Below are 15,006 nucleotides of genomic sequence, written 5' to 3' on the forward strand. Positions count from 1 at the left end.
CTTTTCTTTATTCTTGTTAGCCTTGGGGTGTGCATTTGGGGATAGGATTTGGAAACCATCCAGGTCAGTTCTTTTGATTCAGATGAAGAGGATGCTGCAAAGAATGGAAGCTGGTAGTCTATAGGGAGGGCCTTGGCAGAAGGAGAAGGCCCTGGGGACAAGTGCAAGGTGGCCAGGGGCTCAGGATTGGAGCTGTGCCTCCCAGCTGGTAGCCTGATGTGGCAGGCCTCATGTGGCCTGACTTGGTTAGCAGCCCAGTGTCTGGCTCCTGGATCATTTGAGTTTTGTGCTGCGTGTGACCTCTCAGTAGTGTGTTCTGAATCGGAGTCTCTTTCTTGTTGGCTTGCAGAGGGAGTGACATCCAACACCAGTGACAGCGAAAGCAGTTCCAGTAAGTGTGTGTCATTCTTCCCCATGTCATGTAGCTCCACTGCGTGTCCCAGCCATCCTCATTCCAGCGTTACACAGCTTCCATTTCTGTTTAGAGGCTAGTGCTTCTTTTAGCCATGTACACTTGGAGATCCAAGAAATGCTGTGGCCATATTGTCTTTATGGGATGGGGTTTAGGCTGTGGATTAAAGGAGAGTGTAAGCCCTGCAGTTCTGGCCAGGACCTCACTTAAAAGTATCCCTGGGCCCTGGGAAGGGTGAGAAAATCTCTGCCATGGCGCTGTGGGCTCTAGGTGCTACAGATTTGCTTAGAGACCAAAAGAAAAATGGCCTCTGTGGGTTATTGTCCCGAATTGCCTTTCCAGATGGCTAATACCTTATAGCTTAAGGCTAGGTATCCTTGCCTTTTAGCTGGGCTAAATGACAAGGTAACTGCCTAGTTTTTTTACAGAGATCCTGTGACCAGGCCAGAGAAGCCACAATTCAAACCCCACAAACTTTGGGAGCACTGGCCTCTCAGGAGTTATGGCTGGAGGCCCTGTAAGATCTCCCCAGGGGTAAGATCTGCTCAGAGGAAACTTGTAAACAAGCATCCTGGGCCTTGACACAAATGTCACTGCCTTCCCCAGCACTGCCGTTAGCCACTTGGGGACCTCCTCGGGCCCAGCACCAAGTCTCTTTGTTGACTGTTTTGGGAAGAGCTTATCCTTGCTGAGATAGATGGAGGTCCGCCTTGAGGGGAGAGAAAGGGCTCCACACTGTTCTTCAAAGGCACTAGAGACCTTAGTCCAGCCTTGGTTCCCCTTTCTGGATGCTTCTTCCAGTTAAGGGGACATAGGTAGACCGTTAAAAGGGCAAACTTTAGGTGCAGCTTTGGGGACCTGCATGAGTGCCCTGACTCCCTTGCCCGCAAGTGAGGGGACACGGGCAGTGTATCTCAACCAGTTGAAGCTTCCCTGTGATTCTTACCAGAGCAAGAGTGCAACTGAGCAGTTAACTGGTAACTATAAGAACAGTTCTGAGAAATTGGGGTGGTTTTTGGTGGAGGCTTCATGGCTTCTGGGTCCTGTGTCTTTGCTCAGCTATATTTCACTGAATGAGAGGACTCCTGACTCCTGTCCCACGGGTGATGAAGGGCTTTTTCTGCTTTATTGCCAATGGGAAGCCGACAGGCCCATGGGGGAGGTGTTAGCAATTACCACTTGACAAGGCTGTTTTCTGGCGGAGGTGGAGGTGAAATGAACATTGTAGGGAGACAAGGACCTACAAGGAGACAGATTTTTAGGTGCTAACATGTCTCCCTTTTTTTATTGTTGTCGTTGCAGAAGGACAAGAGGATGCTATTTTGTCATATGAGCCAGTGACACGGCAAGAAAGTAAGCCCCCTTCTGAGAGTCTTGCCTTCAAGCTTGTCTGGTGGTCATGGGACCCAACCCAGTAGTTGGCTGTGGTGGTGGAGGGGAGAATGTGGGGGGTAGGAAGGCATCTAGCCCGGGTGCTTCTTTCTTTTCTACTGCTTCTTAGCATTAGAGAGAAGGTGCAAGGCCATGCAATGTGCATCCCTCACTATGCCTTTGCTTGCTGCTGGGATGCTTTCTGAAAGATAGGACAGACTGACAAGGATAGCAAAGGTTGATTTCAGTAGGTGTGGCCACTGCTAAAAGAGAGGCCCTGGTCCCTTCCTTCAGTGGCTGCTCTGAAAAACCTTGCTCGGCTGCTGGTGCCCATGCAGAGATTTCTCCTAAATCTGGGAAACAGAGATGCTTCTGATTTCAGACTTTCCTTGGACTTAGATATTCTCAAATTAAAGGCTCATTGATGTCTTTGTAGTTAAAAGGCAGGGAATGGCTGAGGATGCACTGCCCCATCTGAGCAGTGGCTCCAGAGCTTCAGTGCTAGGCAGAAGGGGAGGGAGGACAGGCCATCTGGTGGGGGCCCTTGCTGACTGTCTCCGTTCTCTCTCTCCAGTTCACTATGCAAGGCCTGTCATCATCCTGGGCCCAATGAAAGACAGAGTCAACGATGACCTGATCTCGGAGTTCCCACATAAATTTGGATCCTGTGTGCCGCGTAAGAATCTAGGAGGTGTTTGGAAGGGAGGTGTTGGTGCCTTAGGAATTGTTGTTCTAGTGTTTTATGGAAAAGGCCTATGGCTGGGTTCTAGGGTTCTCTGCAAGCAGGGTGCATCTAACACCCTGGAAGAGATTAGACAGTAATACATTCCCCAAGAGCTGATGGGGTGGGGAGGACGAAGACATCAGGCTAGCCTGCTTACTCCCTTGGAGAGAGGTTTGAGTAGTGATGGTCAGCAACAAATGCATGTTTGGGGCCACTCCAACCACATGGGGTGGACATGGCCCACTGGATGACTTGTTAGGCTTGCTGGCTCCCGTACTATGTTTGGCGCCCTCTTTCTGCCGGGATGTGGCCCAGGAAACCTCACCTTTTTGGTCCAATTGAAGCTAAAGCAGAGAGCTCCTTAAGTGTGAGATATAGGCAAAACCATCTTTTTTGCTGCTGCTTCCTCCACCTCCCTTGCTCATCTGAGAAGCAGTGGTGTGGCCCCAGGGCCCAAGTGAGGCGGGAACAAGTCAGCTCTTGGTTAGGGGCAGGTTGTTGTCCTTGTACTACAGAGCGTTTCCTCTTTTTCTGCAGATACTACCCGGCCTCGGCGTGATAACGAGGTGGATGGGCAAGACTACCACTTTGTGGTCTCCCGAGAACAAATGGAGAAGGATATTCAGGACAACAAATTCATTGAGGCGGGCCAATTCAATGATAATCTCTATGGGACCAGCATCCAGTCAGTGCGGGCAGTTGCAGAGAGGGTGAGGAAAGAAGCAATGGCTTTGCGAAATCACCTCAAAGGGAACACAGAAATGCTCCTGCTGAAGTGCGTTTCAGCACAGGGCCTACCTACTGGCAGTGCTGACCAAAGCCTCAACCACTCTGTGTGTTCCCAGCCCCTGGTTGGTGGCGTCTCTCTGTTTCCTCCATGCAACTTAACCCCAGAGCGTCACTCCATCTATGGAAGTGGACATTTCTGGGTAGTAGGAACAAAATGTGGAGCCTGGGTACCTCAGAGGTAGAATCTTCCAGGCCTCTCTAGGTGGCCCCATGTTTCCCCCAGACTGATGTTTGGGTTGGCACAGTGGGTAGATAGGGACTAGGTGGGCTGATGCCGGTCCTTTCTTTTTCAGGGCAAGCACTGCATCTTAGATGTTTCCGGCAATGCTATCAAGAGGCTGCAGCAATCACAACTTTACCCCATTGCCATTTTCATCAAGCCCAAGTCCATTGAAGCGCTTATGTAAGTATTTGCTGAGACTCTTGACACTCCCAGCTAGGAGAGGGCCCTGGAAAGGAAATGGAAAATCAGGTGGTTTGTTGGGTAGGGGTGAGACCCAGTGGGGCTTGGTAGAAGGTCTGTGCATAGCTTTGCTCACCAGGGGGCTCCTTTGGATTCACGTGCCTGTGTGTGTATTCCTGGTTGAGCTTTCAAACGTGGAAGGTTTGAAGAGCATAGTGAGCCCTGGGCCACTGCTGCTCTCAGAGGGCAGCTGTGCGGCCCTTCAGGGAGCCTGTAACAATCCTTTCTGTTAATCAAAACACAGAATCTAGTTGGATACTATTTTCTTCATGTCTTTGGCAGGGAAATGAACCGACGGCAGACGTATGAACAAGCAAATAAGATCTATGACAAAGCCATGAAACTGGAGCAGGAGTTTGGAGAATATTTCACAGGTGAGATCCCCTGCTGTGTAGCCGGGGTAATGTGGGAGCAGCTGGACCTATTCTGTGAGTGTTTTGAAGAGGCCTAGATACCTTGCATAGAATTTCTGGATGCTTTTGAGCTCAGGCCTTTCCAAGGTTACTCAAGTGCCCTCTAGCCAGAGGAGTTTAGACCATTTATGGTATCAGCCACCATCAGAAAATGCTGCCCTAGATGACTTTGTTCATTTTGTCCTCGTGTCCCTCCTAGATTGTAGGCTCCCTGTTTTAGTTTGTTTCCCTGCTTCCCAGGCTTCCCAGTCTAGCACATGGCCTTGCATGAATAAACATTTGGTGATGATGATCCCCTAGCATGGTGTTCAGACTCTGTGTCAGTCTGTGCATGCAAGTGTGTGTGTGCTTAAATGGTCACCTACTTTAGAAGGTAAGTTCCTGAATGGTTGGGAAGGTTTCTGTGTGATATGTTGCTCACCTTTTGAAGTACGGTGACATGTATGCACAGGTTGGTGCTGAGTGAAGTCTAGATGGTGGTGCCACTAGGTTAACCAAGGATAGGATCCTTAACTGTCTTTGCATACCTTGGGTTTTGAAGTTCCCTTTACTGTTAGCATCTGTGTCCTTATTTATCAGGCTGAACTCTGACATAGAACAGATATGATGGCCCCAGGAGCGCTGCATCTTGTCAGAAATTGTGGCTTTCAGCTTTTGCTTTGGGTAACTGAGATTTTCCAAATCTTCTGATGAGGCTGCTGGTCTCATGGCAGCCAAGAGCAGCAAGAGCTGCAAGGTCTGGCATCTCATGGGTGCTCAATAAACATTTTTTTGAACAAGACATTTTCCTCCTCATTGCTGCTCAGTGTTACTGTCTCTGCAAGTTGACATCAAGCCCCGGGAGCTGCCTAGTGAATGTGCAGGGTTGAGCTGTGGGGCCGCTGCCATGGGCCAGGCTGCTGGGGTTTGGGGGGTGCTGTGGGCCACAGTAATAATTCTCTTTTCCTTTTCACTTTAGCCATTGTACAGGGTGACTCACTGGAAGAGATTTATAACAAAATCAAACAAATCATTGAGGACCAGTCTGGGCACTACATTTGGGTCCCATCCCCTGAAAAACTCTGAAGAATCCCCTCCAGCCATTCTCTTGTGAACAGAAGAAATCAAGTCCCTCTTCCCTCCTCCCTCTTCATTCCTGTCCCCACGGGGAGAACAAATGACTACTGTTCTTGTCCCCTTTTTTAGATATGTCCAAAAAATTGAGTTTTCTAGTCCTGTTATGTTTTTTAAAATTTTCGTTTTGTTTTAGTTTATTTTTTGGGATGATGCCATCTCACTCATCATGTGACTGTGCCCATTCCTGCATGGACCTTTCCCAAGCACTAGCACAGGTGCAAATCCATCAGAGTCATTGTTTTCATAAAACCAAGCAGAAGCAAAGAGAAGAGAGGAGGACTGATGGAAAGACAGACTGGACAACTGCATGGCTTGTGAAGCGAGCCCCACGCACCGCGCAAGGAGAGGTTCCTGGGCTTTGCTACGATCTGTATGCTGCCTCAAGGCTCGGGACGGCGCGGCGTCATGGCGACAGAAAGTATCTTATTTATATATAGATATATATATGTAATTTATATAAAATATATAGAAATTATTATATATATATATTATACACTCTCATATAATATATATATATATTCACACACATTTGGACTAGAAAATCTATGGAGACTTCATCAATGGTACTGTGTTATTAGAGAAATGCTTTAATTTTCATGTTCCAATCAGATGGCATCTTATATCCCAACTGGTTGGGGAGGAAGTAAAAGTGGTAGTAAGTGCTGTATCAGGGCACCTGCACTGGTCATTCTCTAGAGAGCTGGGCTTTTCTCTAGGAAGGGGTCGGTCAGCTGGAGGCCGGCAAGCAAGGGCTTTTGCCCGGGGGCAAGAGGCTTGGAGCTGTGACCCTAGAGCAGCTGCTGCTGCCCTTGGGGAGCAGTCAGGCCTGCGTGGGGGTGGGGAGAGAGAATGGCTAACGGTGCTCCCACCGTATTAAATTGCCAATTGTCTTATGCCACCTGAAATGTCTGCATGAGAGGTTTCCTTTTTGTTCATTTTTAAGCTGCTGTTAAACCAAAACCATGTTGTGCTACTGTGTTAGCCTTTTCATTCTTCCAAATTTTACTTTTACTATTTAAGTGAATGCGTAGAATCCCATTTAACCGTGTTCTGAAGGCTCATGATGTTCAGGAGGAGCCGGGCCTTGTGGTAGACTAGGTGACCCAGGCTTGGCTGTTCAGTCAGCAGAAGGGGAGGTGGGGATGGGTGAGAATCAGCAGGAGCCGGGGCTCCTACTGTAATGTGTCCCTTCACTCACCTGCCTGGGACATGGGCTCAGCTGAGGCCCTGTCATGGGGCCCACTGGCAGGGTCAAGGAGTCACTTGCCTTGCAGTTCTGCACTGGGACAGTGGGACGGCCCTGAGCTTGGCCAGCCACATAATGAAAAGTTTGATTGGGTTTTTTTTTTTGCAGCTGCTTCTTATGCCCTACCAATCCCAACTCCTCACCAACAGCTGGTAGCTTACTGTTTCTTCAAGAAGAAAGTAGACTAATGCTGTCATTTGAGCTGTAGAGTTAAGATTCACTTACTGTTGAGATGTGAAACCTTGTTGCTTTTTCCCAGAGTCAGACAGTGATAAGTGATCAAGGGAGTTTTTCCCTTGACCACAAATGTAGGAGGCAGGTGTGGCTCAGGCCCCACCTCCCACCCCCCATGCCTCCCTCAGCTCCACGCTGTAGGTGTGACCAGGGGGAGAAGAGCATGAATATGCTTGGCCCCAGGGTTGAGTCTGTGGTTTTCCTAGCCCACTGTGTTACAGGTGCAAATGATACATGTTTAAGATGCTTTGAGCGCTACCAGCCACATTTAGGAAATCTGTTAGCAGTTCTCCTACCAGCATGATGAGGCTCACTGTAAAGTGTGGGGCCCAGAATGTGGGTAAAGAAAGGGCAGCAGCTTTACCTGGGCAGGACACTGGGTTGAAGACAAGAGGGGTAAAGTGGTGGCCGATTATGACTTCTGGTGAGGAGGGGTGAGCAGGGAGTGTTGATTTTTCTGATGTTAAGTGATTTTGTCGGAATGATGCTCAACCCTCTACCCCTCCCAGGGAAGAAAATCAGAGATTCAAAGCAAGCATGACACTAGTTGGTTTACCAGTGTTCCTTCCAAGGAGACATATATTTTTTAATAAATGATAGTTGCAATGAACTGTGGCTCAGAGACCTTCTTGAAGTAGTTGAGAGGGAAAGGTTGCGGGCACAGCAGTGGGGAAAATGGCCCAAGCCTTTGGGGGCCAAAAGGCTCTCTACTTAGTGACCATGAGCTGAACGAGTCAGGTGTTCCTCTGGATGGTTCTATACCACTGTGGTCATAACAGGTCCTTTGTGAAAGGTGTGTGCTCGGTCTTCTACTCCTGCCCCCAAGCACTGCCTTTGGTAGTGCCGGCTGGGTGTGTGTGGAGGGCATCCACGTCCTTGGTGGCGAAATGCTCACATTTTTCCAAAAGGTACACAAGATAGGAGGTGCCCACTGCAGCAAAGATGTCTCTTAGCGAAAGTGGGAGCCAAAGGAGCAGCAGAGAACCGAGTGATAAATAAGGTAAGAAAAAGCTGGCCTCCCTGCTACCAGAAAGCATTAGAGCCCAGGGAAACGAGGATGAGATGGGCCCAGAGTGGGCCCCAGTTTGCAGAGCAGGGTGGCGATCATACCGGCAGCCTTCTGATGAGAGGAGGGGTGCTTGGAACAGGGGGCTAGGACGTGGCTGTTGTCCCTGCATCTTGTGTGGAGAAGCCTGAGGATGTCCTGCCATAGCTCAGGTCAAGAGCGGTGATTGAATATGTGCAGGCTGAAGCACGGCAAGGACAAGAGTCCTTACCTGTTTGGGTGCTTGGCAGTTTGCAGGGTGCTTCCTTTCACACATTCTCTCATTTGCTAGAAGGCAGCCCTACAAAAAGCAGTCCCCAAAGAACTCTGTAGGGTTTTAAGGAAATCTAGCTCCTAAGTGCAAAAGGGACAGAGAGCTGGTGTCTGATCCCACCGTGCTGAGAGCCTGTCTCCACAGCTGCTGTCCCTCATAGAGGAGGCAGGGCTGGAGAAAACACAGCCCCAGTGGCAGGAAGTGGGACCTAGCTCTGCTGCTGACAATGCAGCCCCATCAGTCTCTTCATCTCCAGCAACCTTAAATTAAAACATTCTGAAGATGGAGTTCCCATTGTGGCTCAGCGGTAACAAACCCGACTAGTGTCCACAACGACGTGGGTTCGATCCCTGGCCTCGCTCAGTGGGTTAAAGTTCCGGCATTGCCGTGAGCTGTGGTGTAGGTCACAGATGCAGCCTGGATTCTGCATTGCTGTAACTGTGGTGTACGCTGGCACCTACAGCTCTGATTCGGCCCCTAGCCTGGGTGCAGCCCTAAAAAAAATATATAAATAAAAGCGTCCCTAGGATGATGCTCATGACTACATGAAATATTTGTTCAGACACAAGTGACCAACTCCATCTTAGGGTGAACGTGCTTCCAGAAATTATTTAATGAAAGCAAAATCTTTACCCAAAATGAGTGTGGAAATTGTGCTTGAGGATGAAACTGATATGGATACAGAAGAAAGTAGGGGTTGAGCTGAAAAACTGGGAAGAGACTAGAGGAGCGGGTGTCTGGGTCAAAGGCAAGCCAAAAAAAAAAAAAAAAAAAGATGAAACTGAAAAGGGACACTGGTCTCGAGGAGAAAGGTCAATACTAAAGGACAGTGGAACCCCCCCATGGGGCTATTGCTCACCTGGTGCCAACCACTGACTGGAAGCTGAAGATCAGAAAACCTTGTAGACAGAAGAGAGTTCCCATCACGGCTCAGTGGTTAACAAATCTGACTAGAAACCATGAGGTTGCGAGTTCGATCCCTGGCCTCGCTCAGTGGATTAAGGATCTGGTGTTGCCGTGAGCTGTGGTGTGGGTCGCAGACGCGGCTTGGATCCCACATTGCTGTGGCCGTGGCGTAGGCTGGCGGCTACAGCTCCAATTTGAACCCTAGCCTGGGAGCCTCCATATGCCACAGGAGCAGCCCTAGAAAAGGCAAAAAGACAACAACAACAACAACAACAACAACAACAAAAAAAAAAAAAGAAAAAGGAAAACCTTGTAGACGGGAGATGAGTGGCTGCTCAAAGAGCCTTAACTTTCCCAAGGTGACCTCACGATCCAGTGCCTGCGAGAGACGCAGGCCTGGGTGCCCAGCACACTCACATAAGAGCTCCCATGTTTTGTCCTCCATCCCTGTTCCTACCTAGGATTTCATTGCCTTGATTCCACTAATCCTCTTAGTCAGTTCTGTGGCACCTCTTAGACATTCTATTATCACTGCAGAAAACTTTCCGAAGCTCAAATTCTAATTTCCTCAAGAGCCTCTCTTCCTCCTCACTTCCCAGAAAGCAGAACTGGCCCCTGCACACCTTGGTTCCTGCCCAACCAATGGGGTTTTGGTAGTGTGAGCTTTTGCAAAGGATAGTCTATTTAAGCAGTGAAGCCCCAACTCAATTTGATCTGCAGCACTGAGCCCGTGGTTGCACTGTGATACCCACCCAGTGGTTTCCAGTGGTTAGCCTACCAGTGGTTAGACCTAATGGGCTCCCTCTTCGTCCTGTCCCTGGTACTGGCACTCTCACCAGAAGCATCTAGTGTACATCAGAGGAATGGAAAGTAGTTGGTTTGAGAAGGATTCAGACCTGACTGCTCGAAGTGAATGACATGTGCAAGAAGATGTTCTCCTGACTGGCCTTCCTGTCACCACAGCCATCCTCTCTGTAGCTAACAGAATCTGTGTCTAAAGTACCCCACCCCCTTGGGGCCCCCTGCCTAAAGGGAAAAGTCTAAACTCCTTAGCATGTCCCTTCTGCCGTCAGGCCTTGGCCTTTCTCTCCTATATCATCTTTTGCTGTGGCCCCATCTGGTCTTAGCCATGAGTTCCCTGAACGCATCTCAACCCTGTGTCTTTGCTCACTTTTTTTTTCTTCCCATAAATGCCCGTGCTGCCACCCAATCTAGCTCACTTTGAAGACTCTTCTTGACATTTTAAGACTTAATTCAAGAATTTCCCTTATTCTCTTCCACCTTTGCTGAAGTACCTCTTCTCCCACCATGCCATGGGTCACATTGACCGTTCCTTACTTGTGCTGTGTTAGACCCCATAAGAACTTTGACTATCGTAATAGCTAACATTTATTTCATGATTACTATGTGACCGGAACCACACTCAGTGCTTTGTGCATTTTGATTCACTTATTGCCAAAAACAGCCCTATGAAGTTGGTGCTCTTATCCTCCTTTTTTAGTTGAAACTGAGGCACAAGGAGGTCATGCAGCTAATAAACAGCAGAACTATATGAGTCAAGCGTAGGCCGGCTGCAATGGCTGCTCTGAAGCACTGCGCTGTCTCTCCCTCTGCTGCACTTGGAATATTTTATGACCCTTCTCTCTTGACATCTGGCTTCCTCTCCTTGACTCCTCTTTGAGAGCACAGACTCTGTCCTATTCATCTTCACAGCGCCAGCATTTGGGACAGAGTCTGTCGCATAGCAGGTGCTCAGTAAAAGGGAAGACTCACTAGTCTTTGGTTCAAGCTTGGAGGGAAGAGATTTGACAAAGCCCAAACTGCTGGGGTAAATGAATTTTGTTTTCTGTTTTTTGGAGAAGTTCTATTCTGGAGTCCCTGCCATTTCCTCCAGGATCTTGTTCCATCCATTATGACTCTTTTCATCTCCAACCACTTCTTCTCCTTTAGCTCTTTCCCCTTCTTTCACTCTGCTCCTTCTCACCAGGTACTGAACAGTCTCCCTGCTCTGCTCCCACTTACTGCTCCCATTTGTTCATTCAGCATAAATTTATCAAGTGCCCAGAAGCTTTCAAGGTCAGCCATGACCTCCCAAGCATGACGTTCAAAGACTCCTCTCTCAGCCTTAGTGTCAGAGAAAGATGAACACATGGAGTCCCCTCTCCTCACAGTGACTCCATTCCTCCCTGGGGTGCTTTTGACTTCAAGGAAAACTCTTCTCTCCCCCTCCTAAGTGCCACCGTTTTCCTAGTCACCTAGGCTCAAAATCTGATTTCTCTCCGATGGCCATCATATCCAGTCTCCTATCAAAGCTTAATTCTTTACAGTGTCTTCAAATTTAGCACTTTGTTGTTTTCATCATCACTGCCCCTACCCTCGCAATAACCAGAGCCAAGACCCATTGTGCTTGGGGATGGAAATACAATAGCAAGTCAAAGGAAGACCTGCCCTCAAGGAGCTTCTAGTCTAGTGAGGGGAGGGCAACAAACAAGGGGTTAAGTATGGAGAACACACTTTTGTGGTTGTCAAGAGGTAGGGGGAGGGAGTGGGATGGACTGGGAATTTGGGGTTAATAGTTATGAACTATTGCTTTTGGAGTGGATTAGCAATGAGATCCTGCTGTGTAGCACTGGGAACTATGTCTAGTCACTTATGATGAAGCCTGATAATGTGAGAAAAAAGAATGTATACATGTATGTGTAACTGGGTCACCTTGCTGTACAGTAGGAAATTGACAGAACACTGTAAACCAGTTATAATGGAAAAAAATAAAAACCATTGGGAAAAAAGTGACCAAGTATATAGTTACCCATTATACTAAATGCCGTGAAATAAATAAGATGTAGTGATAGAGGATAATATAGTGAGGGGCGCTGCTTAGGGATGGTGCCCAGGGAAGGCTGCTCTGAGGAGGTGATGGTCAGGTTAGACCTGTAAGCTCAGCAGGGCCAGCCTGGTGGGGGAGGGAAGTATTGAACACCCTCCAAGGGCCCCAATCTGCTTTTCTGCATTATTTCCTGATGTTTCACTACAAAGCCTTCTACACTTTCTTGCCTTTTTCCCTGTGAGCAAAGCCTCTGGAATGTTTCTAGTCCCCATCCCTATGAAACTCTTCAAGTTCTAGCTCCAGTGGCATATTTCATAATGATGTCACTAGTCTTTCCAGAAGAGCTTCCCTCTCCCTTCCTTTGCTCCACTCTAGCAGTTTATATGAACTAACTCGGTTCTTCCTTGTCCATAATGTGCTTCTCCAACTAGGCAAAAAAGCTCCTAGAAGGTTGGGATTGCATCTGGTGTCTCTTTGTATCCCTAACAGCAGCTAATACATGCCAGATGCTCAGTAAATGATGTTGAATGAACTCCCCTTTCTGGGCCTCACGTCTTAATCTAGGACAAAGTTGCACAGATGATCTCTCCAGGCTCTCCTAGTTCTAATGCTTATTGACAATGAGAAAATTGAATTCACAAGGACATATACTATGTGGAATCCCTCCCAAAACGACAATTCATGCCTTTTGTGGATTTGTAATTGAAAAAAACACACAAATGAACAATGATACAGATGATGTGGAAGACTTAACTACAGCTGCCAAGAGCATGGCCCAAGAGCACATTAGGTTTATACAAGATCAGACATTACAAACAGAGGCCAGGTGCCTGCTGCAAAGAAGGGAGCAAAAGGACCCACAGGAGACATGTAGGCTAGGACCTGGGAAATTTTCTTCCAGTTGGAGTAGAGGTGTAGGATCTCAGGATAGCTTAAAAAAATAGAAAGCTGTGTTAGAAAAGGGTGCTGCTTATGATTATTTTCTGTTAGACAAAGAAATGGCGCTAGGGAAATAGGGAATTGAAGTGCCAGATGTACCACTGGATGCCCTTCTAAGGAGAGTGTAGATGCCCCGTGGTGGCAAATAGCAGTTCCTGGTGGTGGTTCCCCCCAGAGCATGAAGAAGAGGGAATGCCAATCAGAAAGTGCTTCCTGGGTCCAAGCCCCCTGCAGGCAGTGGTGCACCAGCTTTGGTTTTAAGGCAGAGAAGTTGCTGACCTTGTGTTTGTTAAACTCAAGGCAAGTTTTTCAGCTTCTAACTTCTTGAGGCATTAATAAGTTTCCCAGGCCTTTGGTTTATCAGAGAGTTTGAAGTTTCCTGGGTCAAATGAGGGGAAAACTGCCAAAAAGAAGAAAAGGTGCTCAAGAGGTAAAGGTATAAAGATCCTAAAGTTGTCAAGGGGGAACACCCCTCCACCACTGTTAAGTAGAGGAGACAAAAGACAAAAAGGGTGTTCTCTGGGATCTACTAGAGTTCACTCTTTCTAGAGAAGAAAAAACAATAGAGAAGGTAAAGGGGAATGAAAACCAGAGTCAAGACTGATGAGCAGAGGACTGCAAAACCACAGAAAAGATGGTAAAAACCCCACATTACTGTAGCTGCCCCATAAAGGTGGGAAACCTTTCCCAGGGCTGGGAAACAGATCTTTTGGAGACAGAGAATGACAAGAGGGTGTCAAGAGTTATTACGCGCAAGGACCCTGCCAGAGAGCAAGAGCCAAATAATAATTGCAAACCTTCCGAAGCACTTACTAGGTGTCAGGCATTGCTCTATGAGCTTTGCATATGTTTTTTACTCATTTACAACAACTCAATTCACTATTGTTAAGATGCTTTAGAGACAAGAAACCAGGCGTGGAGAGTAGCTATGTACTTCACCCAAAGTTGTACAGCTAGTAAGCAGGAGAGCAAGGAGTTGAACGTAGGCAGTTTGGTTCCAAGTTACAGCACTGTGCTGCCTCATCTATTTCTCACCATTTCCTGCCTCAGTATTTCTTTACAGTCTGCTTTTGCCCTCACCACTCCATTGAAACCGCTCTCAAAGTCAGCATGGCTTCCAAGTCACCAGATTTTATACCTCCTCAGAGATATACGAAGCTCTCTGCCATAATTGACACTGTGGAAACATTCTCCCCACCCAGATCTGAAACCTTTGCATTGTCTCTGATTATGTATATTAGCCCTCACATCCACCATTGCTGTTTTCACTGCTATTATCCCGATTGATTCTTCATTTTCATTCATTCAACCAACACATAACTCCACGTGTCAGGCCCTGGAGATACAACAGTGAGCAAAACAGATAAGTCTCTGCCCTTATAGAGCTCCCTGCTGAGGAGACAGTCATCAAACAGCCTATCACACAGGTGATATATTTACAAACTAAGTGCTGTTCATGAAAAGTATGGGGCTTTATAAAAGGGTGTAATAGAGAAGTTATAATGACCTCCATGTTAGTCTTCCTGTAGACTCTCCCTTTTCCAATCCAGTCCACCCACTGTTGCCCTGGTTAATGTCTCTGACTGTACTACTCTCCAGCTCAAATTCCTTCCATGGCTTACAGAATAAAGTTCAAACTCCTTAGCCAGGTATTGGGTGGTAAAATAGCTGCCTATCTCTATGATGGAACTATAGAATAGGGTTTGTTTTATCTGGAACATAGTTTAAAACACTGGATTGCTGGGCTCTTGGCTAGGGACAGAATTCTCTATGATAACTGGGAAAATATGTTTACCCAGAGCCTTGCTGGTCTGATAAAGAGAACTTTAAATTGAAAATGGAGGGCAAGAGAGGAAAAAATGACCTGAAAATATTATAAAACCAATTACTTTGGATAATATCAGATATGACTGGAAGAGGTGCCCATTCAGTCACAGAAGTGTACATCTGGGAAGAGTCAGAACTAGAACTTATGGCTTAAGTTGTTTCTGTATCGATGCACAGCCATGTGCATCGGGTTGAATTACATGAAATTGCCAATGGTCCACAGTTTTGACCTGCTAAAATGACAACTTCATATGGTTCAACCTTATATGAAGCAAACCTGAAATTTTAACTCAAGGAAATATCAGCTAAGAGGTATCATTAAGACTTGGAGGAATGAGACTTACAACTGGAATTTAGTATCGGGAGGGGCACGCCATTAAGAAGAAAGGTACCTTTGAGAATGGGAGCTGGCATTGTGCC

General features: G+C 47.3%; 1 protein-coding gene across 11 annotated transcripts in view; it reads left to right on the top strand.

Annotated features, from left to right (window-relative positions):
- The window catches only part of DLG3 (discs large MAGUK scaffold protein 3), a 58,008-nt gene extending 50,630 nt beyond the window's left edge, over positions 1-7,378 (top strand). For 3 of the 11 annotated variants that reach the window (XM_085007257.1, XM_085007258.1, XM_085007261.1), the window contains 7 exons: positions 350-391; positions 1,706-1,765; positions 2,358-2,459; positions 3,045-3,217; positions 3,590-3,699; positions 4,042-4,133; positions 5,131-5,378. In XM_085007257.1, the coding sequence (XP_084863383.1) occupies positions 350-391; positions 1,706-1,765; positions 2,358-2,459; positions 3,045-3,217; positions 3,590-3,699; positions 4,042-4,133; positions 5,131-5,237 (686 nt within the window). In that variant the 3' untranslated portion in view covers positions 5,238-5,378. Of the gene's footprint in view, positions 1-349; positions 392-1,705; positions 1,766-2,357; positions 2,460-3,044; positions 3,218-3,589; positions 3,700-4,041; positions 4,134-5,130 lie in introns of those variants that run through there. The other 8 variants (XM_003135151.7, XM_003484123.5, XM_013990918.3 and 5 more) reach the window with 5 other exon arrangements.
- Positions 7,379-15,006: the final 7,628 nt, after the last annotated feature.

The sequence above is a fragment of the Sus scrofa genome, chromosome X (genome assembly GCF_054392235.1).
Source record: "Sus scrofa isolate SSC_HxYL_T2T_F1_AM1 chromosome X, Sscrofa_HxYL_maternal_Yorkshire_Landrace_v2.0, whole genome shotgun sequence".
Classification (NCBI taxonomy): Eukaryota; Metazoa; Chordata; class Mammalia; order Artiodactyla; family Suidae; genus Sus; species Sus scrofa.